The following is a 27,410-nucleotide window of genomic DNA, read 5'->3' as shown; positions in this document are numbered from 1 at the left end:
AGCACATCCCACTCTCCTATGGCCTCTATAGCCTCTGCAGCCTCTGAAAACTGCCTGAAAGCAGGGCCCTGCATGGTTTTGAAGGTTCCAGAAGCCTCACGAGAGCATGACCTTTGTGTGCAACCTCCGGAGGGTCCAGAGGCCACGTGAGAACCCAACCCATTCTCATGTGGCCTGCACACCCTTCTGAAAATTGCACAAGAACGGGGTGTGTTTTCGAGAATAGTTGTCGGGTGTGGGTGAACACTGGCCAGTCACCCCAAATGTTATGGCATGTCCCCGTTCATAGACGTGTCTTGGGTTCGCCATCCTTTTCCCAGGGTCAGGGCTCAGTTGTGTCCCTCTGAGTCTGCCTCTCTTGTGCTAAAGCTGGAGAGATTTAGTTTCAGCAGCTCTTGCAATTAATCCCCGAGGCACACCTGCGTCTCTTGTGGGGAGGCTACTTATGGGACTTAAGAGACATCCTATATTTTCTGGCCATGTTGGATGATGGCGAGTGGATTTTGCAGAAGACTCCGCTTCAAGGCTTCAACCACACGAGTGTCTGCCTCCTGGTCAAGAACAACCTCAGCCTGTATGGAAATCGCTGAATAGACTCCGCGCAGGGGTGGGAAGAGCAAAAGATCATCTAAGAAAACGTGGCTTTCCCATAGAAGATAATCTGTGTGAATTTGGATTCGGACAACCCATCTCACACGTGCCCTTCAACGTGTACAGAGGAAGGCTTCACGCTGGCAAGAGAAAATACTGTTGACATGGCCCAACACTGGGTGAATGTCATTTAGTTTTAATCCTATTTGTTTTACATACTTTTTACATGTGCTATCCTTTGATGATCTGTTTTATTTGCGCAATATTGAAAGTTATATGTCTATAATTTGAAGGCACCTCTGACACAAGAAAAAGAAAGCTTCAAGGCATCCATGCGAGAGAGAGAGAGAGAGAGAGAGAGAGAGAGAGAGAGAGAGAGAGAGAGAGAGAGAGAGAGAGAGAGAGAGAGAGAGAGAGAGAGAGAGAGGAGGACGCCTTGAAATGAATAAAGATAGCTTCAAGGCATTCAAGCAAGAGAGAGGACGCCTTGAAAGCCTGCAGACAGGTAAGCACAAGAGTTGCCCAACCCAGCCCTTTGCTCCTTGAGTAATCCTCTCTTGCTGTTGGCCAGGGATCTCATTCGCTAGGGAAGAATAAAAGAGAGCTTCTGGCTTGGCTTCCAGAAACCAGCTGAGCTCTCAAATAACAGCATGTACTCTCTTGCTCTTTGCCTCCTCATCCCACTCCTACATCCAGGTAAGTCCTTTGGATTGATAAGAGCTTTACAGGATGATTTTCGACCACGGAAGGGGTGCTCTTGGCTCTTCCAGGTGCACTGCAGGATTTTTTGTTTCTCTCTCCCATTTCTGATTACTCCGGTTTGCGAGCAAACTCTTGGAAACAGTCCTTTGAAGCTGAAGTGGCTTGATTGGCAACGATGAGGGATGTTAAATGTTTGGCTTTGGAAGCGGGTCCTCACTTCCTGCAAGTTCTTCAGGCTTTCAGAGAAACCAGTCAGGCTGGCTTTGTCTGAGCAGGTGGCAACCTTAATTGAGAAAGCTTGTCCAGTATTTGGATGCAGGTTTACAGAAGAAGGAAGGGAATAAAAAATGGCTGAGGGGGGTGGTTTTTCTGAATCAAGCTACGTGGAAGAGAGTTGAGCTACTGTTTGCTAGAAATCTTTTGAAGAGGCTTACATGAGGACATCATCCTGTCTTATAGTAGTTGTGAGGGAACCAAGTGACATCTTCTTCCTGGTACTCTGGAGAAGGAAGAACTGGATCTATGAAACAAGAAACAGATAAACCATCATGAAATTGGCACCTTCTTCCTTCATGGACTTTTCTGCTCTTCTACCCCAAGAGCCTAGGGACATCACCAGTTGCAGACAACAAGTTATGCTAAGCTCTTCTTGTTAGCTGGGGTCATGAGGATCTCAGTAGAAGCAATAGCTTTCTGTCCTAATGTGGGGAAAAATTATTTGCTTTAAGGACGAGAGAGCCACGATCTGAAAGAAGAGACAGGCCATGCTTTCTGGGATGGCAATGGCAAATTGGTCTTTCTCTTCTTCTGTTCTCATTGGTAAGACATGATCCCATCAGGAAGTGCCTTTGTTATTGTTAATTGTTGAAGTCGTGTCTGACCCATCGCGACCCCATGGACAATGTTCCTCCAGGTCTTCCTGTCCTCTACCATTTGCTGGAGTCCATTTAAGTTCATGCTTACTGCTTCAGTGACTCCATCCAGCCACCTCCTTCTCTGTCGTCCCCTTCTTCTATTGCCTCAATCTTTCCCAGTATTAGGCCCTTGTCCAGTGAGTCCTTCCTTCTCATTAGGTGGCCAAAGTACTTGAGTTTCAACTTCAGGATCTGGCCTTCTAAAGAGCAGTCAGGGTTGATCTCCTCTAGGACTGACCGGTTTGATCGCCTTGCAGTCCAGGGGACTCGCAGGAGTCTTCTCCAGCACCATAGGTGCTCAGTTCTTTGGTGCTCAGCCTTCCTTATGGTCCAACTTTCACAGCCATACATTGCAACTGGGAAAACCATGGCCTTGACTATACGCACATTTATTGGCAGAGTGGCTAAAGAAAGCAGATAGCCAGCTCTGGATTAGCCATTAAGCAAAATAAGCACCTGCATAGAGTACCAAGGGAATGGGGCCAACCCAGAGGTTTTTTTCCCCTCTTTTAGCTGTCATATCCTTAACTCTTTCTCTGCCATACTTGACTTTGGTCAGTTTTTTTGGTAATTGTCCTTATTTGCCATCAGGTTGCGCAACTCCATCTCTAATGAGGAACAGCAGAAGTTTAATGTGCTTTAAGAGATGTTTGTTTTGCATTTGCTTAAAGAAATCTGAGCAGCAAGGCTAGGTGTGATTCAGTACTGTCAATTTGGCCAATGTGAAATATGAGATTCTTTGCAATTCTATCCAGCTGCCCTTCTCTTCTCTTGTTTTTTTTTGGATAGGTGTATCCATTTTAATTTTTTCTAATCCTTAGCTCAGCCTTAAGGCTTAATAGTTCTGCAAAAAGTAGAGTGGGTTGAGTTGAGTCAGCTCCAAAACTGGCAAGGAATTGGTGTGTTTGTTCAGCCTGTTCATTGACCCATAACTCATTTGGGTGGGTCCTTTTTCATTCTTTTCTTTTCAAATTATTGATTTTTTTTTTCTTGGCAAAGTTCATGAGTTTTTAAAAGTAGAACAATTAGTGGAAGTTCAACATGGAACAATGATTTAATGGAATCAAGTCCCTCAATCTGTAGAATGAGAAATCTTTGCTGGAATATCGAATGCTGTAAAATATTTCTAAAGAAACTTCAGATATAAACAGATTTGAACATTGGGCGCTATCTAACAAAATGAAATTCAATGGTGAAAAAAGTAAGGTTCTACATTTAGGCAAGAAAAACCAAATGTAGAGGTATTATATAGGGGGTACCTTGCTCAATAGTAGTAACTGTGAGAGGGACCTCGGAGTCCCAGTGGACAATCACTTAAATATGAGCCAGCAGTGTGGTGCAGCTGCCAGAAAAGCTAACAGTGCTAAGCTGCATTAACAGAGGGATAGAATCAAGATTGCATGAAGTATTAATACCACTTTACAATGCCTTGGTAAGGCCACACTGCAACCAGTTTTGGTCACCATGATGTAAAAAAGATGCTGAGACTCTAGAAAGAGTACAGAGAAGAACAACAAAGATGATTAGGGGGCTGGAGGCTAAAACATATGAGGAACGGTTGCTGGAATTGGGTATGTCTAGTTTAATGAAGAGAAGGACAAGGGGGGACATGATAGCAGTGTTCCAATATCTCAGGGGCTGCCCCAAAGAAGAGGGAGTCAAGCTATTCTCCAAAGTGCCTGAGGGCAGGTCAAGAAGCAACGGATGGAAACTAATCAAGGAGAGAAGCAACCTAGAACTAAGGAGAAACTTCCTGACAGTTAGAACAATTAATCAATGGAACAACCTGCCTCCAGAAGTGGTGAATGCTCCAACTCTGGAAGAGACTGGACAGCCATCTGTCCGAAATGGTGTAGGTTTTCCTGCCTGAGCAGGGGGTTGGACTTGATGACCTCCAAGGTCCCTTCCAACTTTATTATGATTATGATTATGATTATTATTATTATTATGGATCATTGTAGTCAGCCAGATGTTCAGACTGGATCTGGCATTTTTGTCTACCTATCGAGTCCTTCCCAAGGACTTGGGATAGGCAGATGTGGATGTTTGATGGTATTACAGATATCATCGCAGGATGGAAGCAGTTCCTACTAAGGCTGCCTTTTGCAATTGACTAATGGCAAATTTGTCAATGCCAATGGTGTTCAAGTGGTGCTCCAGTTGTTTTGGGATTGCACCCAAGGCGCCTATGACTATTGGTACTACCCTTGCTTGCTTTTGCCACAGTCTTTCTATTTCTATTTGTAGGTCTTTGTATTTTCTGATCTTTTCCAGTTCTTTCTCGTCTATTCTGCTGTCTCCAGGCACTGCCACGTCCACTATCCAGACTTTTTTGTCTTTCTTATCGACAATTGTTAAGTCCAGGGTGTTGTTGTTGTTGTTATTATTATTATTATTATTATTAAGGCACAAGTCCAGTTGCTTCCTGAAAAAGGATCTCTGGGACAACCTTGACCTGGAGGACTAAGAACAGACATCCTCAGAGATGATTGCATTAACTTTCTTTCAACATCTCCCTATAGTGGATGCCATTTTCTGCTTCAATTGTACCAGCACAGAAGGTTATAACTGCAGCACAGCTCAGCAGAAATGTCCACTTACGGTCAACAGCTGTATCACCATTGCCCGGGATGAGGACACAGGTCTGTAACTATCTTTCAGTCTGTCTCTAAAACAAATTTGTCTAGAAAATAATTGTTTATCTCTTTTTTTCCCTTATCTGTTCTTAACTTCTGTTTTTTTTCCTGGAGGACTGAGGATGGTTTTACATTTAGCAAGGGCATGAGCCAAGATATTTATTTGCACGAATTCTTCTCTGAGGTTGGTAAGCCATCTTTCCCCACATTGCTATCTGAAATTCATTACTTGATTTGGAGTACAGAGATAGGATGTGGGGCCTTCTGCATAAAATGGTTTATTCTGTCATTGAGTTATGTTCGTGGGTTCAAGATTGCCCATAGCAAGCTCTATCTCTCTAGCATGCACTGTAGGCTTAAGCTACAGGAGGATCTGGACAGACTTGAACACTGGGCGCTATCTAACAAAATGAAATTCAATGGTGAAAAAAGTAAGGCTCTACATTTAGGCAAGAAAAATCAAATGCACAGGTACAGTATAGATGGTACCTCGCTCAATAGTAGTAAATTTGAGGGAGATTTTGGAGTCCTAGTGAACAATCACTTAAATATATGGCACCCAGCTGTGTTCTGCAGCTGCCAAAAAGGCCAAGACAGTGCTAAGCTGCATTAACAGAGGGATAGAATCAAGATCTCGTGAAATATTAATACCACTTTACAATGCTTTGGTAAGACCACACCTGGAATACTGCATCCAGTTTTGGTCACCACGATGTAAAAAAGATGTTGAGACTCTAGAAAGAGTGCAGAGAAGAGCAACAAAGATGATCAAGGAACTGGAGGCTAAAACATATAAAGAACGGTTGCTGAACTTTGGCATATCTAGTTTAATGAAGAGAAGGACGAGGGAGGACATGATAGCAGTGTTCCAGTATCTCAGGGGCTGCCCCAAAGAAGAGGGAGTCAAGCTATTTTCCAAAGTGCCTGAAGACAGGACAAGAAGCAATGGATGGAAACTAACCAAGGAGAGAAGCAACCTAGAACTAAGGAGAAATTTCCTGGCAGTTAGAACAATTAATCAGTGGAACTACCTGCCTCCAGAAGTTGTGACTGCTCCAACACTGGAAGTTTTTAAGAAGAGACTGGACAGCCATTTGTCTGAAATGGTATAGGGTTTTCTGCCTGAGCAGGGGGTTGGACTAGATGACCTCCAAGGTCCCTTCCAACTCTGTTATTCTATTCTAATATCCCCAGCATATATGGTCATTATGAATATAGAATCATAGGGCTGGAAGGGACCTTGGAGGTCTTCTAGTCCAATCCCCTACCCAAGGCAGGAGACTTTGTTGCTTTCAAAAAGGTTGCAAAGGAAACTCATCAGGTTTGCCACAATATATGTAGATGAGAATCAGAATGGAAAGTAAAAAAAAAAAGTCTATTTACCAGCCCACACTGGACCAGCATGGCATAGGGTTAGCCCTTGACCTATGATCTATCCCCGTAGAGGAAAAGAAGGACGATTGCCAAAGGCACATCTGTTTCAGGAATTGACCTAACTCAGTGGTAGGCAACCTTGGCTCTTTTATGACTCGTGGACTTCAACTCCCAGAATTCCTGAGCTGGCATGGCTCAGCATGGGAACCTCTCCCTTTCCCCTCAGCATGGCTGGCTCAGGAATTCTGGGAGTTGAAGTCCCCGAATCATAAAAGAGCCACAGTTGCCTACCCCTGGACATAACTGTTTAATTGATCTGACTTCCATCCCCAGGGACACAAGACATAGAAAACCCAGTTTACGAGAAGAAGTGCAACTCTGACGACCGACTGTGCAACCAATTTTATGGGTTGATGGCAGGGGATTTTCGCATGCGGTGGAATTCCAGCTGCTGCCGTGCCGACCGCTGCAACATTGAGGAAATAATGGGTAAAGAACTGGGGTGGTTTCAATGAAAGAAGCCAGGCAGCTCAGATTAAGCAGCACGTGAATGATTCTTTTAAAGTAGGTTTCTGACAAAGGCAGCCATCTTCCCTAGACAGCCCTTGAGGTGGCTCTGGGGCAGGGGTAGACAATTTTGGCTCTTTTATGACTCATGGACTTCAACTCCCAGAATTCCTGAGCCAGCTTGGCTCAGCTTGGAAACCTCTCCCTTCCCCCTCAGCATGGCTGGCTCAGGAATTCTGGGAGTTGAAGTCCATCAGTCATAAAAGAGCCAAGGTTGCCTACCTCTGGCCTAGGCCTAGGCCGCTTTATGACTCGTGGACTTCAACTCCCAGAATTCCTGAGCCAGCATGGCTCAGCTTGGAAACCTCTCCCTTTCCCCTCAGCATGGCTGGCTCAGGAATTCTGGGAGTTGAAGCCCACAAGTCATAAAAGAGCCAAGGTTGCCTACCCCTGTTCTGGGGAGATTAATTCCAAGGTTATTTGGATGGCCACCGACTTCCTTTCCTGTCCCATGAATATCAGTAAGCCCTTTGGAATGGGAAACCCCCCCCCTGCAAAATGTGGTGAATGGTTCTCAATCTGAAACAAAGCATCGGGAGGTGGCACACGAGCTCTTGAAACACAGGGAAACCATTCTGTGACCACAGAGTGTGACTTTCACAGTTGCTATTTCTTGAGAAGGCCATCTGCATGGTGGTTAGCAAAAATTGGCCCTGAGCCTTCCCTCCTTCTCTCCTTAGTGAAGACAGGCAATATACAGTATAAAGATGTGACAATATGTGCTGTCAAGATCTGCTCCAAAATATCCACCTGTCTCATAGAGCAGTAGTCCCCAATCTTTTTGGTGCCAGGGATCAGTTTCATGGAAGACAATTTTTCCACAGGCCAGTGTGGGTTTTCTTTTTTAGGCTCCTGGGGAGGAAAGCTATGGCAAATCTAGACAGTATATTAAAAAGCAGAGACGTCACCCTGCCAACAAAAGTGCGTATAGTCAAGACCATGGTTTTCCCAGTTGCAATGTATGACTGTGAAAGTTGGACCATAAGAAAGGCTGAGTGCCAAAGAATGGAGGCCTTTGAACTCTGGTGCTGGAGAAGACTCCTGCAAGTCCCCTGGACTGCAAGGTGTTCAAACCGGTCAGTCCTAGAGGAGATCAACCCTGACTGCTCCTTAGAAGGCCAGATCCTGAAGTTGAAACTCAAGTACTTTGGCCACCTAATGAGAAGGAAGGACTCACTAGAGAAGAGCCCTGACACTGGAAAAGATTGAGGGCAATAGAAGAAGGGGAAACGACAGAGAATGAGGTGGCTGGATGGAATCACCGAAGCAGGAGGCGTGAGCTTAAATGGACTCCAGAATATGGTAGAGGACAGGAAGGCCTGGAGGAACGTTGTCCATGGGGTTGCGATGGGTCAGACACGACTTTGCAACTAATAATAACCCAGATCTCACGCATGTTCAAATGAAGTTTTGCTGACTTGCACAGCCTGGTTCCTAATAGGCTACAGACTGGTACTGGTCCTTGGCCCAGGGGATTGTGGACTCCTATCATAGGGCATTATCTAGAAGTGATTTGTCTAAGATGCCAAACTTTGTTTCAAAACAAGCTTGCATCTGAAAGAAGTGGGGAGAGGGAAGTCCTGTTCTTTTTTTTCAAGCTAATTTCAGTAAAGTCTTGCTATTGGTGCTGGGAAGGAAATAACGGCAGGGTAAATTTGGCGGTATCTGTTGCACCCATCCAGGATGCTAAGACAACATACATAAGCACCAATGCTCTGAGCCTTTTTTGTTTGTTTGTTTAGTCTAATCACTTGAGCAAATCGTGGCATATTGTAGAGATTCTCAAGTTGTTCTTTTGGGTCTCTCCATCCATAGTTCAAAAAGCATCTCAGAATCGGAATGGAGTCCATTGCAATTCATGCTTTGCCCATGGCACAGATTTGTGTCCCAACAAGACTGAGGTGGCCTGCACAGGTCTCATGACACACTGCATCCACTTTGCCACCCGTGCCAAGAAAGGTAAGTACCATATTTTTCCATCTATAAGATGCACCCTTGTATAAGAGGCTCTCTGCGCCGATCAGCTGTTCGGCGGAGCGCTGAACAGCTGAGCCGGCAAATCTGAAAGTTCGGCCAGCTGAAGATCTTGGCGCTTCCCCCCTCCCATTAGTGGCAAGCCCGCAGAAATTGACACCTGCACCAGGCGGCATGGCAACGCATACAGGCATGTCCTGGACTGCGGAGGTTACCATTATTTTTCCATGTATAAGACGCACCTGATTTTTGAAGAGAGTGTTTGCAGGAAAAAAATAGTGTCTTATACACGGAAAATATGGTAGATAGAAAGAGGAGCGGCTATGGTGAAGAGCAAAATCTTTTGTCAATTGGAATTCTACTGTTGATAAGTCATCGTCAACTTCAAACCACATTTTGGGACCAGAATTCGTATTGCTAAGCAGGGTGATTGTTAAATAAGTTGCACCCAATTTTTTTTTTGGGGTAGTGGTGGGGGGGTTTGCCTCAATTCTTAAGTGAATCACTGCAGTTGTTAAGTATTATTATTATGTTATGTTAAGTAGTATTATGATTATTAAGCAAATTGTGTTTCTCTTGTTGACTTTGCACATCAGAAGCTTTCAGATGACAATCTCATGAACCTGGAGCATTGCAACCCATGGTAAATGCATGCCGGTTGCCAAGCAGCCAAGTTTGGATCACATGACTGTGGGGATGCTGCAATGGTTGTTAAGTGTGAAGACTGGGTCAAGAGCTAGCTCTTGACTTCATCTTTGTCAAAGTGAATTTACAACCATGTTAATAAATATACGGAAACGCAGCAGAATCGGGAACTCTCTCTTATTCTCTGAAGAATTCTAGAGATAGTTCTGTCCATTCAACCTGGTTAATCCTTTTCCTTTCCATCCTTCCAATGCAGAAGAATTCAAGGACCAACAGGTTGCCTTCACAGGATGTGCTACCAAGAATTTCTGCGACATGGGAGCGGTGGCATTGTTTGTTGCTGGCCGCAACGTTGAAGTCACAACCAACATGTGCAGTTTTGCATCAGGAATTGTTTCTTGGTACAACTTGGTCCAGTCCTTTCTAGTGGGGCTGTTCCTTCTTAATATTTGCTTCTGAGTTTCTGCCTGCCTGGTCATCTTCTGTGATCCTCCCTACTTCTTCTACGCTGTTGGTCTGCTTTCAGCTTCCCTCTCAGACACTTTGCTGTACCTTTGATTTTCCAAAGAACTGAGAAAGGCTGGCAAACTCTGGTACTAGTTTTCCAGTGGCTAAACACTCAACCTGAAACCTGAAGGAAGGAGTTTGGCATGGGATTGATTTATGCACCCAGTTCCTAGTTTCTTTGGTCCTGATCAGTGGGGAAGATGTGGACCCTGCCCTGTGAAGGGTCCACAAACTCATTTCTTTCAGAAGAGCCAGATTGGCAAAGTGTGAGTAGAGGACATCAGGGTGATTTTACTGGGTTTGAACATGGTTGTCAACTTTCACTGTATGTAAGTGTGAAATATAAAGGGAGGAGCACTTTGAGTGTTTTGATACCTGCACCCTGGCCCCACTCAACATTTTGCACTGCAGCCCTCAGCCAGCCACTCAAGAAATTTTACCTTCCCCTTTAATTGATGAAGAATTGGAATTGGGCGAGGTTCAACTTTTTTACTTAACTGTGAAAAACAGAAGCTGTATTTACTCACAACATGGTCGTTCCATTTTCTTTATTTGCACAACTGCAATATTGTCTAACTAAATGGAATCATGCAATATGGTAGGCCACTAAATCACAATTATCCAATGTTGAAACTATTCAAACCTAGTTGTTACTGCAGGTGACATGGTTAAATCTACATGAAGACATCCAGTGGATCTCCTCCTCCTCCTCCTCCTCCTCCTCCTCCTCCTCCTCCTCCTCCTCCTCCTCCTCCTCCTCCTCCTCTTTTCTTTTTCCATTTTTCCTCCCTTGTGATTCATCATATTTTGCTTATAGACCAGATATCTAGTGTGTCTCACTAGATCAGTGTTTCTCAACCTCTGCAACTTTAAGAGAGTCTCTTAATACAACTTTAAGTGTTGTTAAAAAGCAACTTCAAATGTTTTTCAACCTCAGCATTACAGCTGGGGGGTTCTGGGACTTGAAGTCCACATTTTGTAAAGTTGTGGAGGTGGAGAAATCTTGCACTAGATGGTAGCCCCTGTCTATTTTTGGGTGATGTTGGAACAGGGCTAGCTGTGGGAAACTATTGGGGAATTCCAGAGATGATGTCTACACTAGAACCTAACCATATTTAAATACTAATTACCAGTGCTTTTTTGTAAAAACAAAAGATGCCTATGGTACAAGGTTCCATCCAAAAAAGGTGCTGGAACTCTGTTCTGGGCGTTCTATGACAAACAAAGTCCTGCTAATTACACATATGGGAATGCTGATTTAAGTTTGTAACTGACCTGATTAAGCTTGTTGTGTGAATGCAACCATTGGACATTTCAAAGCAGATGGGATATAGGGTCTCCTCAGTGGTGGGACTCAGCCACTTCGCACCAGTTTGGCAGAACTGGTAGCTATTTTTTGTTGCCCAGGCCCAGAATGAACTTCCAGAAGCGGTATTCACATATCTGAATCCCACCACTGGGTCTCCTGCTTGAACAGGGGGTTGGACTAGAAGACCTCCAAGGTTGCCTCCAACTCTGTTATTCTGTTATTCTGATTTTTTACATTTCTGTGTAGATCATGTTCTCAGCAACTTTAACATTGTGTACCAACTCCCAGACATAAAGTCTAGCTGGAGAATTCTGGGAGTTGAGGTTTTCACATGTTGAATTGCTGAGGTTGAGAGACACAGTTCTAGAAGAGCTTGTGATCTCAGGATGAGCCAAGGTGGCGCAGCAGTTAGAGTGCAGTTCTGCAGGCCACTTTAGCTGACTGTGTTCAGCAGGTCAGCGGTTCAAATCTCACCGGCTCAAGGTTGACTCAGCCTTCCATCTTTCCGAGGTAGGTAAAATGAGGACCCAGATTGTTTGGGGCAATGTAAATATATATATACATTGCTTACTGGTGTACACCGCTTAGACAGTGCTTGCACTTAAAGCGGTATATAAGTCTCATAAATAAATAAATAAATAAAAATGGAACCCCTGGACCATTCCAAGCTGATTTCCAATGACACCCACTCTTTGACTTGCTTTAACTTAATTGCTTTACTAGTTCTTGCATAATACAAATTACTACCTCCAACAGATTTTTAATTAATGTTGGTAAAGCATCCAGAGACATTAAGAGAATGGAAGCTATATAAATTATCTCAATAAGCATACCAGATTATCCAGGGTAAAATACTTTTATCCCCCTCTTGACTCCCAAGGGTGAACTACAGAAGGTCTTTCAAAAGAAAATTCCTTGAGATTATTGATATGAATACCTAAGAATGGATGCTATGAGAGAAACCATCCATCCTAGAAATCAGAAGATTGTGAGTTCTAGTCCTGCCTTAAGCATGAAAGCTGACTGACTTTGAGCCAGGCCCTCTCTCTCAGCCCAATCCACCTCACATACGGTAGGGGTCATGAGGAAAACAGGAGGAGAAAGAAGTATTACATATTTATAAAAATAATAGAGATGAGATAAAAAGCTATTAAAATAAATATCTCCTGCCACTTGTTTAATCGCTTGAATGAACTACACAAAACACGATTATTTGCATTCTTACCGGTAGTTTATTTTGATTACAGCTTAATGACAGTTGAAAGTTAAGAAAGAACCTCAGAGTGAGCTAGACTATCGAAGTGTAGTAATTAAATCCCATCACCCATCACCAACTCAAATCTTAAACTTTAATCTCAAACTTGAGTGTCTTTCATCCCAAATTCTTACTGCTCTTTGGATTAAAGCCCTTAATTCCAATTTCAAACAAATGTTTTTGAAAGGCCGCTCCATCCTTCCAGTCCAACAGGATTCTGGCATTTTAATTTTTTAAGGCTGAAAATGATTAATCCATTTGCTTCTTTCGTCTTTCCTGTTGGGTAGGAACAGAAATTCCTGGTTGTACATCCCTGGACACTGATTGTTGAAAAGAATGCTGAAACTGGGAAGAGGGAGAATAAAGGATTTAGGAAACATTTCTTAGTTTTCTCTTCACTTTTAATGGTGTAGCATTGAGATACATTAACAAAAGTATGTACTGTATCTGTCTGGTCATCTAGACAAGGCCTGTTGAGCATTCCCTTTCCTTGTGAGGTAAATAAATAGCAGGTGAGGTGACAGGTCTTTGTTTGGTAGCCCATAATCTTGGGCAGTCTCTCCCCTGAGGCATGTCCTACCCCCATTCTGTCAACTGAGAGACTGGACATCCATTTGTCTGAAATAGTATAGGGTTTCCTGCCAGAGCAGGGGGTTGGACTAGATGACCTACAAGACCCCTTCCAATTTTATCATTATTAGTAGTATAACTGTTCCTATATTATTAAATCTGCTTTAATCCAGATTAAATCTGTATTCTTCTCCTATGCACTTAAAAAAAAAACCTGAACATTGCCAATGAATGAAATATTCCCCCAAAGAATGATTTCCTATTGGTTTTACTTTGTTTATGTTTCTCTTTCATTTCCCGTATGCTTAATTTTATTTTTTTGTAGAAAGTTCCTCCCCAAATTGAGAAAGAATAAGTTGCTCACGTGCACGTATACCGAATTTCAATTTGAAACATTGGTCCTCATCCCCGAGACAGAGAACGGATCCACTTTCTTCAGAAACACCATTTCGCTTGAAAGAGCCAGGGCAGACACGCCCGTTGGGTTTAAGGATGTCACGCCCTGGAACTGCAGAAAGGAAGCTTCTGAAGTAGCAAATAGTTTCACAGCCACAATCCTTTCTGAAGTATTTATAGCCCAACTAAGTGCCCTCTAAGCATTTTGACTATGGTTCTTATAATTCTCAGTCAGGAAAAGATTTGTTTTCCCCAAATAGCAAATCACCTTGTGTTCCTACTGGAGTAGAGTGTGAAATTTGGAATGCACAATTTCTTAATGAACTTTAAGGACATAGTGTATATTATGTTCTGGCCCTGTTGAATTGCTCAGCAGGCTCAGGAAGCTGTACAAAGGCCTGGGCAGACAGGCTGTCTCCAGCCTTGCGTGCATATGCAAGGTGGGAGAATGCTGTGGAATGATGAGCTGACACTGTTCCTGCCAGGGGACTATACAAGGGCCTGCGCCATTTTGTTCTCCGTTCTGTTGGTGAATTGCAATAAAGGAAGACTGTTTTTGTTACTCCACTTTGTCTCAATGCCTTTTACTTGGAAACAGAACATTGGCAACGAAGGTGGGATGCGCTGCAAGGAAAACAACAAAAGAAGCTAGGCCGACTCACCAGAGGAGGCCTTAAGTGCTGAGAAATTCGGCGTCCGGAGATTGCAACTCTGCCTGCCAGTAAGAGAACGCTGGAGGTGAGCTTGGCAAGAGGGACCCCTTCTCAAACTTTGCAGCAGGAGGCGTTGACGAAGCTCTAGGCTGTAACGATGTCCAAACTAGGCCGTCTGTCGGAGTTTGACACAGCTCATCCAGAACGCTGCAGTTCTTACGTGGCCCGGGTGGAGAAGTACTTTTGGATAAATCAAATCCAGGAAGACAGCCTCAAAGCTGCTACTTTGATGTGTGTCTGTGGGCAAGAGACTTTCAATATTGCCGAGAATCTAGTTGCCCCAGCACCACTTGAAATCAATTGCTTATGCTGAATTGAAGAAGATGCTGTGAGAACACTTCGAACCCAAGCTCTCAGTGATTGCATGGCGACAGGCATTCAAGCAGAAGGACCAGAGGCCTGGTGAGTCTGCTGCAGACTTTATTGCTGCACTCTGATAAGCAGCCAGGCCCTGCAAATTCAAGGATCTGGAAGAGAGGGTGCAGAATCATTTAGTTTGTGGGCTGAGAAGTCGTGAGCTGCAGCAGAAGATCTTCACCAAAGAAGATATCTCTTTCCAAGATGCCTTGAGAGAGATTGCAGCCGAAGAAGCAACGGGCGGCACTGTGAAGGCCTTGCGGTTCGCCAAGAACCCTCCAGCGGTGGTCTCCGTCCATCAAGAGGTTGCTCAGGAAGAATCCGAACAGGATCCAGAAGAGGAGGTGGACAGACCTCAGCAAGCAGCGGAGAAAAGGCCTCAAGAGCGCAAAGACAAGGCAACCTCATTCCCTTGGTGTTTCGGATGTGGAGGACGCCACAGGCGCTCCAATTGCCAGTCAACTCCGCCATTTGCCAGGTACGTGGCAGGCAACGCCACATTGCCTCCATCTGTTTGGGTCACCAGAAGGACTGGTCTTTGGAAGAATTGCTTCAGAAAGGTACCAGGGTCCCCAGCCAGCACAGGGTGGGTTTCTGCACATCGCGCAGGAGCATATTCAAAACAGGGGCTCATAGGTCACTTAGGAAGAAGCTTCACATTGATGTGAAGTTGCAAGGGGTCCCCTTGTCGATGGAGTTGGACATAGGGTCCGCTCAATTGACCATTTCGCAAGACACTTTTAAAAAGATTTACAGCAGAAGTGGCATGCGAGTTAAACTCAGGCCATCAAATTTAATCCTTACTGATTTCCAGAATTCCTGAGTCAGCATGAAGGGGGAGGCCACGCTCAAGGTGCAGCGTAGGTGTTTTGAAGGGTTGCTAGACATGATGGTAGTTGGGGGTGATCACATGCATCTTATTGGACTCGATTGGTTTGAGGCCCTTGGGATTCAAGTGACTGGACTTCACAGTCTGCAAACATCAGGCCTTGCAGGAGTTTGCAAGGAGTTTGCTGATGTGTTCAGTTCAGAGCTTGACTCGTACAAGGGGCCTCCCATTGCCTTACGTTTAGACCCAGCCATCACACCCATTAGGATTAAGACACGAAGGGTGCCCTTTGCATTAAAAAACAAAATTGATGCAGAGATGGACAAGCTGCTCCAGCAGGGAATCTTAGAGCCTGTGAACAGTAGTTCATGGGAAACCCCCATAATCACGCCTATGAAGGCAAATGGAGAAATCCGAATTTGTGTGGATTACAAATGTACACTTAACAAAGCTTTGCAGCAGCACGCCTACCTGGTGCTGGTGGTGAGCCACATTCTGGCCTCCCTCAAAGGAGGCTGTGTCTTTGCAAAACTTGATTTGGCTCAGGCCTATCAACAGTTACCAGTTGATGAGGCAACGGCTGAGGCCCAAACAATTGTAATGCATCGGGGAGCTTTTATAGTAAAAAGGCTGCAGTTTAGGGTTAATGTAGTGCCTGGTATTTTCCAGAGCATGATGGAAGGTACGCTCCATGGCATTCCTGGGGTCTGACCCTACTCTGCTCTCGGGGGGGGGGAGGAGGACCACAATTACGATTGTGGACCACAGTCTCTCCACCAAAGCGGACCTTCACATGCCGCAGCACATGTTCCAGAAGGGGTTTTTGCCATGGAGGCGGCTCCTGACTCTGGCACAGGCACTGGGTCAATGGGAAATTGCTATCAATCAGCTACTCAGGCCAGCAGCTGGTCTTGGGCTCGAGGGACAGTGCTCCCAAGAGAGGTCCATTTTGGACTTGGGGAATTCTACCACCACTGGACTTGGGAAATTCCACCCCCCAAGGAACTGGTTGGGGTTCAGAGGATCCAGCCAGTCAGCAGCATGGAGGGTTGCCTGGGTCTATGGGGCATCAAAGTCCTGGTCTGCCTAGCCTGGCAGGCGAGCTGGCAGGCCAAGCACACACACTTGCTCCAAGAAGGTCAGAACAGACCAAGGGTCCACCCAAACACTTAAAAGACTATGTGAGGTTCCTGTCAAGTATGGGAAAGCCTACTAGTTATCTATAAATCAGAACACACTCTATTGAAGGGTTGTTGTATATTAAGAGAAATAAAACATGAAGTATTATTGTTTTATCCTAGAGGGGAGGGGTGTTATATCGTGGGTCTGCTGAATTGCTCAGCAGGCTCAGGAAGCTGCAAAAAGACCCGGGATGACCATGTGGTTGCCCAAGACCAGATAGGCTGTCTCCAGCCTTGTGTGCATGCGCAAGGTGAGAGAATCCCGTGGAATGATTGGCTGACGCTGTCCCTGCCAGGGGACTATAAAAGGGCCTGCGCCATTTTGTTCTCTGTTCTGTTGGTGAATTGCAATAAAGGAAGACTGTTTTTGTTACTCCGCTTCATCTCAATGCCTTTTACTTGGAAACTAGAACAGTGGAGTCTTTAGAAATAATGCAAAATAAAACTTTAATCTCCTCCCCTCTTACGCCTTCCGATTTCTGTCAGAAGGAACCAGATCATTCCACTGATGCTGGAGGGGGTTTCTAAAAACGCTGTCCTGCTTTTCGCTACTTTTTTCTAAGCATTTTCATGCTTAGAAAAACAAATATACAAGATGCTGAAAGCAATGAGAATCTACTCTTTCAAATGGAGAATCTGCTGGCTGTTAGAATGGATATTTTAATCTTAGGTTACTTACTGGGAAGAGGTGCAGTATTACAGCCATCGTTCTCACAACATGCTATTCTCGTCTGCTCGTATTTTCCGGCTACTGACGTTCTGCCATAATAAGCATTAGAACATTGCTCCGCTTTTGCACATGACTTGGCAGTAAAGGAGAGTGGAGGTCGGGCTGCAAAATTTAATCAGAAAAAAACAAAAGCCCATTGTGGCTGATAACAGAGAAATGAAAACATCAAGGCTTTCAATTTAAAGGTTTAAACTCAGATGCATCTGAAGATCAATTCTAACCGGCTGAGAAGATTTAAGTTTTGGATAGGAAGGCTTATTCATATGTTGGGTTGCTGCCTCCAGGTATGCTGAGATAAAATGGAATTAATGGAAATAGCAATAATGTTTTGAGGTGAATGAGGTGCAGTATGATAAAAATAACATATATTGTTCTGTTCCTGGATTGGTGGCCACCAGACCTAGGAAACCGCCCAGGTATGGAGAAAGATCTGTTGTGACTCTCACCATGGCCTATAAGTTACTCCTTGATGCTCTGGGGACCAAAGGATGAAAATGGCAGCCATCATTAATACTGAAAGTGCATTTCACTCACTCATAGTGCTGCGAAAGGAATATGTAAGGCAATATTTTTCGTCCGCTCCACATTCCACCAACTTCATGTCCTCATTTCTGCATTGATCCCCGCAGGCAAAACAGGTCTGGCATTTCAGAGATGCCTCTGCAGATAGAAGAAGAAGAAGAAGAAGAAGAAGAAGAAGAAGAAGGAGGAGGAGGAGGAGGAGGAGGAGGAGGAGGAGGAGGAGGAGGAGGAGGAGGAAGGAAGGAAGGAAGGAAGGTAGGAAGTTAGCAAGAAAAAGAAATGATGAAGAAAGAAGAAAGAAAAAGAAAAAAAAGAAAAAGGAAGAAATGATGGAAGGGAGGGAGGGAGGAAGGAATAAAGAAAGAAAAAGAAAGAAAGGAAGAAAGAAAGAGAAAGAAAGAGAAAGAAAGAAAAAGGGAGGGAGGAAGGAAGGAAAGCAATTTTTAATTAGTGATGCTGTATTTCTAGCAATGTTCGAGATGTGTAATGAGATAATTACAGGTAGTCCTCAACTTACAACCATTCCTTTACTGACAATTGAAAGTATAGAGATTGCTTGAAAGAACCCAAAATTGAAGTTCTTCCCCTGTTTTGGAGAAATCCTTAACCACAATTTAGTCAAAATTCTTCCAGACTTCTCTTCCCTCCCAAATTTACCCTTGTGTGACTTACCTGTTGAGATGACTGAAGAGAGGAGGCACAGGACAAGGATTCCAGCAGACATCATGATGACAGTGTGAATCGACTGTGTCTAGGGAAAGCAGTGTGAGACATTTATAGTTCCTGGAGTATGCCTACCTTGGATAATGAGTTTGAAGAATTCTGCTGAGGAGGTGGAAGTGGAGTTGAGGATGACAACATCGACTTACACAAGAAGTTGGAGAAAGGGAAAACGTGCACACAGTCCAATAAGATGAGTAAGGTAATTTTGTCATATTGATGGTGAAGGAAAACTTGATTTGTGTTCCTATGTGGGGCCCATGTTTAGCAGAAGCTTTGCGTGTCAGTAATTCCCATCTATTAATGGGGTAACAAATGAGGTTCAAAATCACCACTGGGTTGAAATTATTGTGGTAACATTTCAGGAGGAACCATACTTGTGATCAGGCAGAGTAGAGGCCCCTGGCTCTATAGCACTGACTGTGAGAAGGATTTTGGAGTGCTAGTGGACGGTCACTTGAAAAGGAGCCAGCCGTGTGCTGCAGCTGCCAAAAAAGCCAACAGAGGGATAGAATCAAGAGCCCATGAAGTGTTGGTACCGCTTTATAATCCCTTGGTAGGACCACACTTGGAATATTGAATCCAGTTTTGTTTGCCACAATATAAAAAAGATGTTGAGACCAGTTGCGGGATTCAAATATGTGAACAACCGGTTCAGTGTCAAACTCAATTTCATTGAGGGCCGCATCAGCATTGCAGTTGCCCTCGGGGGAGGGCTGGGTGGGTGTGCCCAGGGTGGGTGCGGCCTGCTGGGTGGGCGTGGGTGGCGTAGGTGTGGCCTACTGGGTGGGCGTGGCCAGCTCTACATCATTTGTGTCAAGGGTGCCTGTGGGGGCCTGGGCAGGAGTGGGACAGATCTGAGGGTCTCTGGCAGAAGGGGGGGGGGACTGGGGCAAGCGCCAAGGCATGGTCCATTTCTTCCTTCCTCACAAAGGGTGACCCCTCCCCAGCATGCACCCAGGGGGCGGGGCTGACACAGCAGGGGCTGGTTCCTCGCTGTTTCCAGATGACCTTGTGGAGTTAAGACTGAATGCGTTTCAGCATAGATGGTCACCACAAAATTGTACATTGGCTCCCGGCCGGCCAGCCTGGGCCAGGGCCAAGGCAGCGGGGGCTGTTCCCTCACTGTTTCCAAGATGGCTTTGCGGACCATATCCGGCCCCCGGGCCTTGTGTTTGACATGTCTGGTGTACATTGTGGGTGTTATTGCATGCCAGTAGGAATGCATTTATTTGATTGGGTTTTTTTATTCTGCCTTTATAAATAACTCAAGGCAGCAAACATGCCTAGTACTCCTTTCTCCTCCTATTTTCCCCACAACAACGACCTGTGAGGTGGATTGGACTGAGAAAGAATGACTGGCCCAAAGTCACCCATTTGGCTTTCATGCCAGAACTCAGAGTCTCCTCAAGACTGATCCAAAGTCCTCCAGTCAGCTTTTGCGCTTGAGGCAGGAGTAGAACTCAGAGTTTCCTGATTTCTAGGCCAGCACCTTAACCACCACACCAGACTCACTCTTGTGTATTTGTACTACCAGAAAACAGCATCAGAAGTTCTGAAAATGTGATGTATAAATTCTGCAAATAGCCACTGAAAGACTCAGCTTACAAGGTTTAATACCAGCACTTAACGCAGAATCTTCCTCTCAAAGACATTGACCACAAAGCAGAAGAGATCCACTTGTTTTCCAAAGCACTTGAAGGCAGGACAAGACACAAGGGATGGAAACTCATCAAGGAGAGAAGCAACCTGGAATTAAGGAGAAACTTCCTAACAGTGAACACAATTAGCCAGCTTGCCTCCAGAAGTTGTGGAGCACTGGAGGCTTTTAAGAAGAGACTGGACAGCCACTTGTCTGAAATGGGATAGGGTCTCCTGCTTGAGATCTCCAAGGTCCCTTCCAACTATATTCTGAATTAATTAATTACATCTCTTCTCTGCCATGTGCAATCCAGTTTTCAGCACTTTGCACCCATCCTTCAGTTAGAACAGCATTCACTCCCCCTGTGACTGAGCCTTATGCTGCCCCTAGTACTGCCTCTGTTCCCAATCACCACCAGTCCTCAGATCTTCCTCCAAACCAACCAGCGACAAAGGGTAACTGATTGTGCTCTCAGGCACCACCTTAGTCAGGGGTAGTCAACCTTTTTATACCTACCGCCCACTTTTATATCTCTGTTATTAGTAAAATTTTCTAACCGCCCACCAATTCCACAGTAATGGTGATTTATAAAGTAGGGAAGTAACTTTACTTTATAAAATTTATAAAGCAGAGTTATAGCAAGTTAAAGCATATAATAATAATTACTTACCAAACACGACGAGTTGTGTTTCTACCAAACAGTTATACTTTGGTTTCATCTGACCATATGACATTCTCCCAGTCCTCTTCTGGATCATCCAAATGCTCTCTAGCAAACTTCAGACGGGCCCGGACATGTACTGGCTTAAGCAGGGGGACACTTCTGGCACTGCAGGATCTGAGTCCCTGGCAGTGTAGTGTGTTACTGATGGTTGCCTTTGTTACGTTGGTCCCAGCTCTCTGCAGGTCATTCACTAGGTCCCCCTGTGTGGTTCTGGGATTTTTGCTCACCGTTCTTGTGATCATGTTGACCCCATGGGATGAGATCTTGCGTGGAGCCCCAGATTGAGGGAGATTATCAGTGGTCTTGTATGTCTTCCATTTTCTAATTATTGCTCCCACAGTTGATTTCTTCACACCAAGCTGCTTGCCTATTGCAGATTCAGTCTTCCCAGCCTGGTGCAGGTCTACAATTTTGTTTCTGGTGTCCTTTGACAGCTCTTTGGTCTTCACCATAGTGGAGTTTGGAGTGTGACTGAGGTTGATAACACGTTCAAACAGGTGCCATTAATACGGGTAATGAGTGGAGGACAGAGGAGCCTCTTAAAGAAGAAGTTACAGGTCTGTGAGAGCCAGAAATCTTGCTTGTTTGTAGATGACCAAATAGTTATTTTCCACCATAATTTGCAAATAAATTCTTTCCAAATCAGACAATGTGATTGTCTGGATTTGTTTTCTCGTTTTGTCTCTCATAGTTGAGGTCTACCTATGATGACAATTACAGGCCTCTCTCATCTTTTTAAGTGGGAGAACTTGCACAATTGGTAGCTGACTAAATACTTTTTTGCCCCACTGTAGAAACAGGAAGTCTGATGAAATTACATTTAATTAATTAAATTATTAATGAGATCCCTGAGGCTGATGCTGTGAAACTAAATACTGGATATCTGGCTCAATTTTTGTAAGGAACAAACGAAGGTCTCCTCTTTCGGAAATATTCAGGCGGTTTCTTTCTTTGGTCATAATATGATTAACAGCACTAAAGCCTGATTCCACAAGATATGAGGTAGGGAAAGGTATCAATAAACTGAATATCATTTTCCACATATTTGGATATAAGGCAGGCATTTTTTTTACTTTGCCATAGGTTTTCATATCCACCACTATCAAATTTATGTTTACTTTCTTCATCATATCTAATTTCTAACAGTTCTTCTTGGCAAGTTATATCAGCCTCTTCAATATTTGTGGTAAAAGGATTTTTCATCCAGTCATACACCTTCAATTTCAAAATATCTTCAAATCGTTTTTCCATGTCCAATTTAAGTTTGTTGAGGTGGCTACTAAATCTGTCAATATCCTCTGGAGTTACATCATCTTTTATAGATGATAATTCAGGAAACTGATGAAATTCTCTCTTCAATAGATTATAACGAAGTAGTTTAAGTTTGTCAATAAATAATGACAAAATACTTTGGCAACCTATAAGAGTCTTATTAGCTCCCTGAAGCTGCAAATTGACATCATGAAATCTCTTGAAAATATCTGTCAAATAAAAGGCATCATTCTTTACTGTTTTTAACTGTTGACACAGATTGGTCTCATTATTACTTTCAAAAAATTGTATGACACTATCACATAATGCTACAAAACGAGCCAAAGATGTACCCTTTGACAGCCACCGAACTTCTGTGTGCAAAAGTAACATAATAAAATCTTCATTATTGTCCTGGCAAAGCTGTCAAAACATTCTATCATTTTTTGGTTTGGATTTGATCTTGTTTATGGCTTGAATTATTATATTTAATGATGAATGGAGAGTTGTACTTAGATGTTTTCCTACAAGATGTTGTCTATGCACCACACAATGAATACATAAAACATTTGGCACTTCTTCCTTCAAATAAGCAACAAATCCACGATAGCAACCTACCATTGATGGTGCTCCATCAGTAGCACATGCAACAATATTATTCAAAGGAATATTATTTTTTGTAAAGTATGATTTCACAGTATTAAATATAGATAATCCTCTTGTATCTGTAATGAGATTTATTGCGAATAGCATTTCTTCTTGTAATGTATTGTTTTCATCAAAATAACGTACATATGCCATCAATAAAGCATTATTATCTGCAGTGGTAGACTCGTCCAATTGCATAGAAAATGAAGTGTTTTGGAGAATACTTATCAGTTTTTTTTCAACATTAACTGCGATTTCATCAATTCATCGCTTTACTGTGCTATCGCTTAGGGGCAACGTTTTTAAATTTTCAGGTATATCCTGATGCATTACTGTTGAAATAAATTCTTTTATAGAGGGTATTATTACTGTTTCTCCAATATTATAGCTTTCACCACTTTTTGCAATTAATTGTGAAATGCGATAAGCGCAAATTAATCCATCTTCGTTCGCTGCATGTTGTTTCTTAAATGATGCAATGATTGTTGAATGATTTTGAAATTTTTTATATATTTCCTGAAAATATTCAATGGGCTTGTCCTTATCATTTGGATGCTTTGTAGAAAGATGTTCTCGCAATCGACTTGGCTTCATTGCCTCATTGGATAATGTTTTATGACACATTGGGTGTTGTTTATTTACAACAGATTCTATGAAACCCATCTTCAGATACTCTGGCAAATAGCCACGAGCGTATTTCTTTTTTTGAGACATGGCCTCTACCTTGGTCTTGAGGGAATGCCCAGTGGAGTCTGGTTTGCCCCCGATCCGTGCCTGTCACAGCAGGATGAAGAGAGAGCCTGGTTCTTGCCAGAGATGAAACCTCTATGACTGAGGGCTCTGTGCGGCTCTCAAAATGGCGGCCGCGCCAAAATTAGCGGCCGCTTGTATTTGGGCTGGGCCTTCCCAGCCTTGAGGGGCCCTAAGGGGAAGCTTGTTGTTTGTTGTGCCTTTAATTTCCACCCCCCGGAGCCGAAAATGAGGCACTTGCAGTTTTATCTCATTGCGCAGCCGCTGCTGCGATCCGGATTGTCGAGAAAGTCGACGGGAGCCTTGCGATGACGGCGCGCTTCGGCGAGGCTCTCTGGTCTCCGAGAGCTCCGTGGGTGGTTGCACAGCTGAGGCTAACACCCCGCGTCTGCTGGAAAGCTCTGTGAGCCGATCGGAGGGCTCGATGGATCCGAAAATTTAAACGGCTCGATTGAACCCCTACCGCCCACCAAAAGAGCTGGAATGCCCACTAGTGGGTGGTAGGGACCAGGTTGACTACCACTGAGTCCTTAGTAATGGATAGGTTGCATCACCAGCTGCTTTCATCCTGGAGCTGCCGAGCAGGTTTTAGGCCAAGCCGTCTGTCTCAATCAAATGGGACAGAGACTCAGAACTAGGAATGTTTACCAAGCCAAGCCGCAGAACAGGACAGACTGGAGAAGTGAGACACGAAACAATGAAAGCAGATCCAGAGCTCATCGTTATCCTATTTGCCTTGCTGGCCACAGTTGGGTTGTTGCCAAAGAAACTCCTTGCTACAGTTGAATAATCTTTTATCCTTTCTGCTAGGAAGGGTGCTTCTGATTTCCAGCTTCCCTGGGTTGGGAGATCAGACGCAATAGAGGCAGAACTTCTAAATAGTGAGAAGATATCATTTCAGCAGGGGTTAGCTTGTCCTGTCACTCTGGTTCAGGGTGGAGGGGAAAAAAATCTGTTTGCCCAAATTCTCTCTTCTCTGCAAGGAGCAAAGGAGAGGTTCACACTTAGCTTGACAATGGTTTGCTTTCTTGCTAAATGGAAACTGGCATGGGGCATCTCAGATTTGCTATTATATCCCATGATGCTTAATCTATGGTATGGATTTCCCAGTTTAGGAAAAAATCCTCTCTGTTTAGAGGAAATTCTACAGACAGGCAATAAGGAGGATGAATCAGTTCTCTGGCCTGCTCTGGATTGATTTTCCTTTGAAAGGGGTTCAGTTAGTGCCTGCAGTAATGCTGTTTTTAGTTTTGCATTCGGCGGCTTCAGGCCTCGTTTGTTACACATGCCTGAGCACTCAGGAAAAATGCACCAACCAAGAGCAAATTTGTATCAGGACTGAAACCGTCTGCATGGAAGAAACACGAGCTGCTTACAGTAGCTGGTCTGAGAACTGGTTGGTGCTCCTGGTTGGTGCAGTTTTTTAGGGTTGCTAAGGGAATCGCTAAATTCTTCAGCAGTGACTTGATCTGCAGAAATCAGCAGTGAGGACTATAAACTTGGGCTAATTTTCATCTATCACCTGCTCTCAAAGGCATCGCTTTTGAGTCAGCTGAAAAGTTGGCAGTCCAGCTTGGGAATAATTATGATTTATGATTCATGGTACAATCAGCCAGATGTTTAGACTGGATTTGGCATTTTTGTCCAATGTTTTGAGTGCTCCCCAAGCATCTGGGATAGGCAGATGCTGCTGCTTAATGATGTTAAAGGTATCCTCACAGGATGCCAGCTGTTCCAAGTGATGCTGCCTTTGGATATGGACTGATGATGATTCTGTCAACGCCAATAGTGCTCCAGTGGTGCTCCAGATATTTTGGGATTGCACCAAGGTGCCTATCACTATTGCACCAGATTGGGAAAAGTGCTACAGATGGAGATATCAGCTCACCCTCCCCGAGTTCATCTTTTGATTCTACTTTTTTAAGCAAACATACACATAAAAAACAGAAGCAACAAATAAAGTATTAAATACAAGGGTGGGGGGAGCTCTTAAATCTGCATCTAATGGTTACCTTTGCCCAGAGGCAAAATGATTTAGCCAAGGTTAATGGGGGAATGTTTAAAAAATGCAAAGATTTGAGATAAGAGTAGTCCTGACTAAATTCCATACTAACCTGCCTGAATAATTTGTGATCCGTGAAGCCCAACACAGTCCCCAAACAATTTGGTAGCTGCTGCTCTATTCTATTCTATTCTATTCTATTCTATTCTATTCTATTCTATTCTATTCTATTCTATGCTATGCTATGCTATGCTATGCTATGCTATGCTATGCTATGCTATTCTTATTCCCTATTCTTATTCTCTATTCTATTCTGTTCTATTCTTATTCACTATTGTTATTCTCTATTCTATTTTATTCTTATTCCCTATTGTTTTCTCTATGCTATGCTATGTTATTCTATTCTAATTGTAATTCTACTCTACTCTACTCTACTCTACTCTACTCTACTCTACTCTACTCTACTCTACTCTATTCTATTCTATTCTATTCTATTCTATTCTATTCTATTCTATTCTATTCTATTCATTCTGTTCTATTCTATTCATTCTGTTCTATTCTAATTCTAATTCTATTCTATTAATTCTGTTCTATTCTAATTGTAGTTCTTATTCTAATTCTACTCTACTCTACTCTACTCTACTCTACTCTACTCTACTCTACTCTACTCTATTCTATTCTATTCTATTCTATTCTATTCTATTCTAATTAATTATCCAGAAGAGCAATTCCTACAGATGTGATAAAAGCAGGTAATCATTCAGGATGGGCAAAACATAAAGTGCCACTGCAATGATTATAATGATGATGATAAATTGGAGGAAAAGGAGCGTTCCACTGCATGATTGATTTCCCTGAGAAGGAAGGAAGGGAGAGCTTAGACTGGTTAAAAGGTTGCTGAGGGCAGATTTAGAGAAGATCAGATGCCAGAATATTTCTTTGCTTGGTTACAACTTTTTTTAGAGTTCCCATAAGGCAGTAGTAGTAAAATTCAACCCAGTCAGACTCATGATAGCAGCTGCCTCCCCCGCCATCCATTGGAGTTGTAAAACATCCATTGGAGAATTACAACAGACACCTCAACTGCAATCCGTTCTCAGATGAGTCATGACAGAATTGCATATGACAGAATCTCACCTCTCTCTCTCTCTCTCTCTCTCTCTCTCTCTCTCTCTCTCTCTCTCTCTCTCTCTCTCTCTCTCTCTCTCTCTCAGCAAAGAAGGAGAAATATTCTTAGCTGGGAACAGAGATACAAGCTGAACTACTCATTGGTGAGGTAAAATTCTTGACTATTTCACTGATTTGTTCTTACAATTAAATTGAAAATTGATATACCAAGCTAGAGGTTCTCAATCCCTTGGGGTTAATTTAAAAAAAAAAAAGATCAGAATATGAATACAAAGCAAGAATAAAGAAGAGAAAAGCTGGAAGAAGGAAGGGAGTGAGTCAAAAGTATAAGGGCAAAAAAAAGCAGACATTAAATGATTTAAAAATAAATCTTGTACGGCAAGTTGAAGGCAAAAAGAGCATGATTTTTCCAAGCATGGCTGCTAGGAAACAGTCCTCAAAAAAGTCCTCAATAAGATCAGTGATGGCAGATCAACCTCTCTGAAAGACATCGATTTTCCCCTAAAGAGTGCAGCTGAGGACACATTTTGAGGTACCGTCTCAATTCACGGAGGTGGGGAAGAGGTGCACAACACAGGTGTTCTTGGAAGCATCTGCCATATACAGGGAGAGGAGGACTTCCTAGGTGGACCACTACTGAACATGGCTTTCTCCTGCTCCTCAAAAGCTTCGGGACACTTTCTTGATTAAATACAGAAAATAAAATAAAGTTGGGAGAGAGTTCTAGCATTAACAGATGCCTCTGAGATGACGTTACAAGGATCACCGTGTCT

General features: G+C 43.5%; 1 protein-coding gene across 6 annotated transcripts; it reads left to right on the top strand.

Moving 5' to 3' along the window:
• The first annotated feature begins 991 nt into the window (after positions 1-991).
• LOC120311968 (phospholipase A2 inhibitor and Ly6/PLAUR domain-containing protein-like) lies at positions 992-26,891 on the top strand. Of its 6 annotated transcripts, none has more exons than XM_039352099.1 (6): positions 995-1,096; positions 4,730-4,849; positions 6,551-6,706; positions 8,600-8,743; positions 9,660-9,804; positions 26,724-26,891. In XM_039352099.1, exons 1-6 carry the CDS (start codon positions 1,033-1,035, stop codon positions 26,767-26,769), a joined length of 675 nt encoding a protein of 224 aa, XP_039208033.1. In that variant the 5' UTR covers positions 995-1,032; the 3' UTR covers positions 26,770-26,891. The 6 variants fall into 6 exon arrangements, with proteins under 6 accessions (XP_039208036.1, XP_039208033.1, XP_039208035.1 ...); XM_039352101.1 differs by lacking the exon at positions 26,724-26,891 and adding an exon at positions 13,370-14,007 and having other exon boundaries at positions 998-1,096; XM_039352102.1 differs by lacking the exons at positions 9,660-9,804; positions 26,724-26,891 and adding an exon at positions 13,370-14,007 and having other exon boundaries at positions 992-1,096.
• Positions 26,892-27,410: the final 519 nt, after the last annotated feature.

Source organism: Crotalus tigris, unplaced genomic scaffold (assembly GCF_016545835.1).
Source record: "Crotalus tigris isolate CLP2741 ecotype Arizona unplaced genomic scaffold, ASM1654583v1 scf7180000018413.2111637, whole genome shotgun sequence".
Classification (NCBI taxonomy): Eukaryota; Metazoa; Chordata; class Lepidosauria; order Squamata; family Viperidae; genus Crotalus; species Crotalus tigris.
Note: the sequence above shows the minus strand (reverse complement) of the source record. Positions and strands in the feature narration are given on the sequence as shown.

What these genes read in the sequence shown, in the direction of transcription:
- LOC120311968 (XM_039352097.1), top strand. Translation starts at nt 1,033, where the DNA reads ATGAATAAAGATAGCTTCAAGGCATTCAAGCAAGAGAGAGGACGCCTT. An exon ending in TGCCCGGGATGAGGACACAG is followed by an intron (nt 4,850 to 6,550) that starts GTCTGTAACTAT and finishes TTCCATCCCCAG; the next exon opens with GGACACAAGACATAGAAAAC. An exon ending in TGCCACCCGTGCCAAGAAAG is followed by an intron (nt 8,744 to 9,659) that starts GTAAGTACCATA and finishes CTTCCAATGCAG; the next exon opens with AAGAATTCAAGGACCAACAG.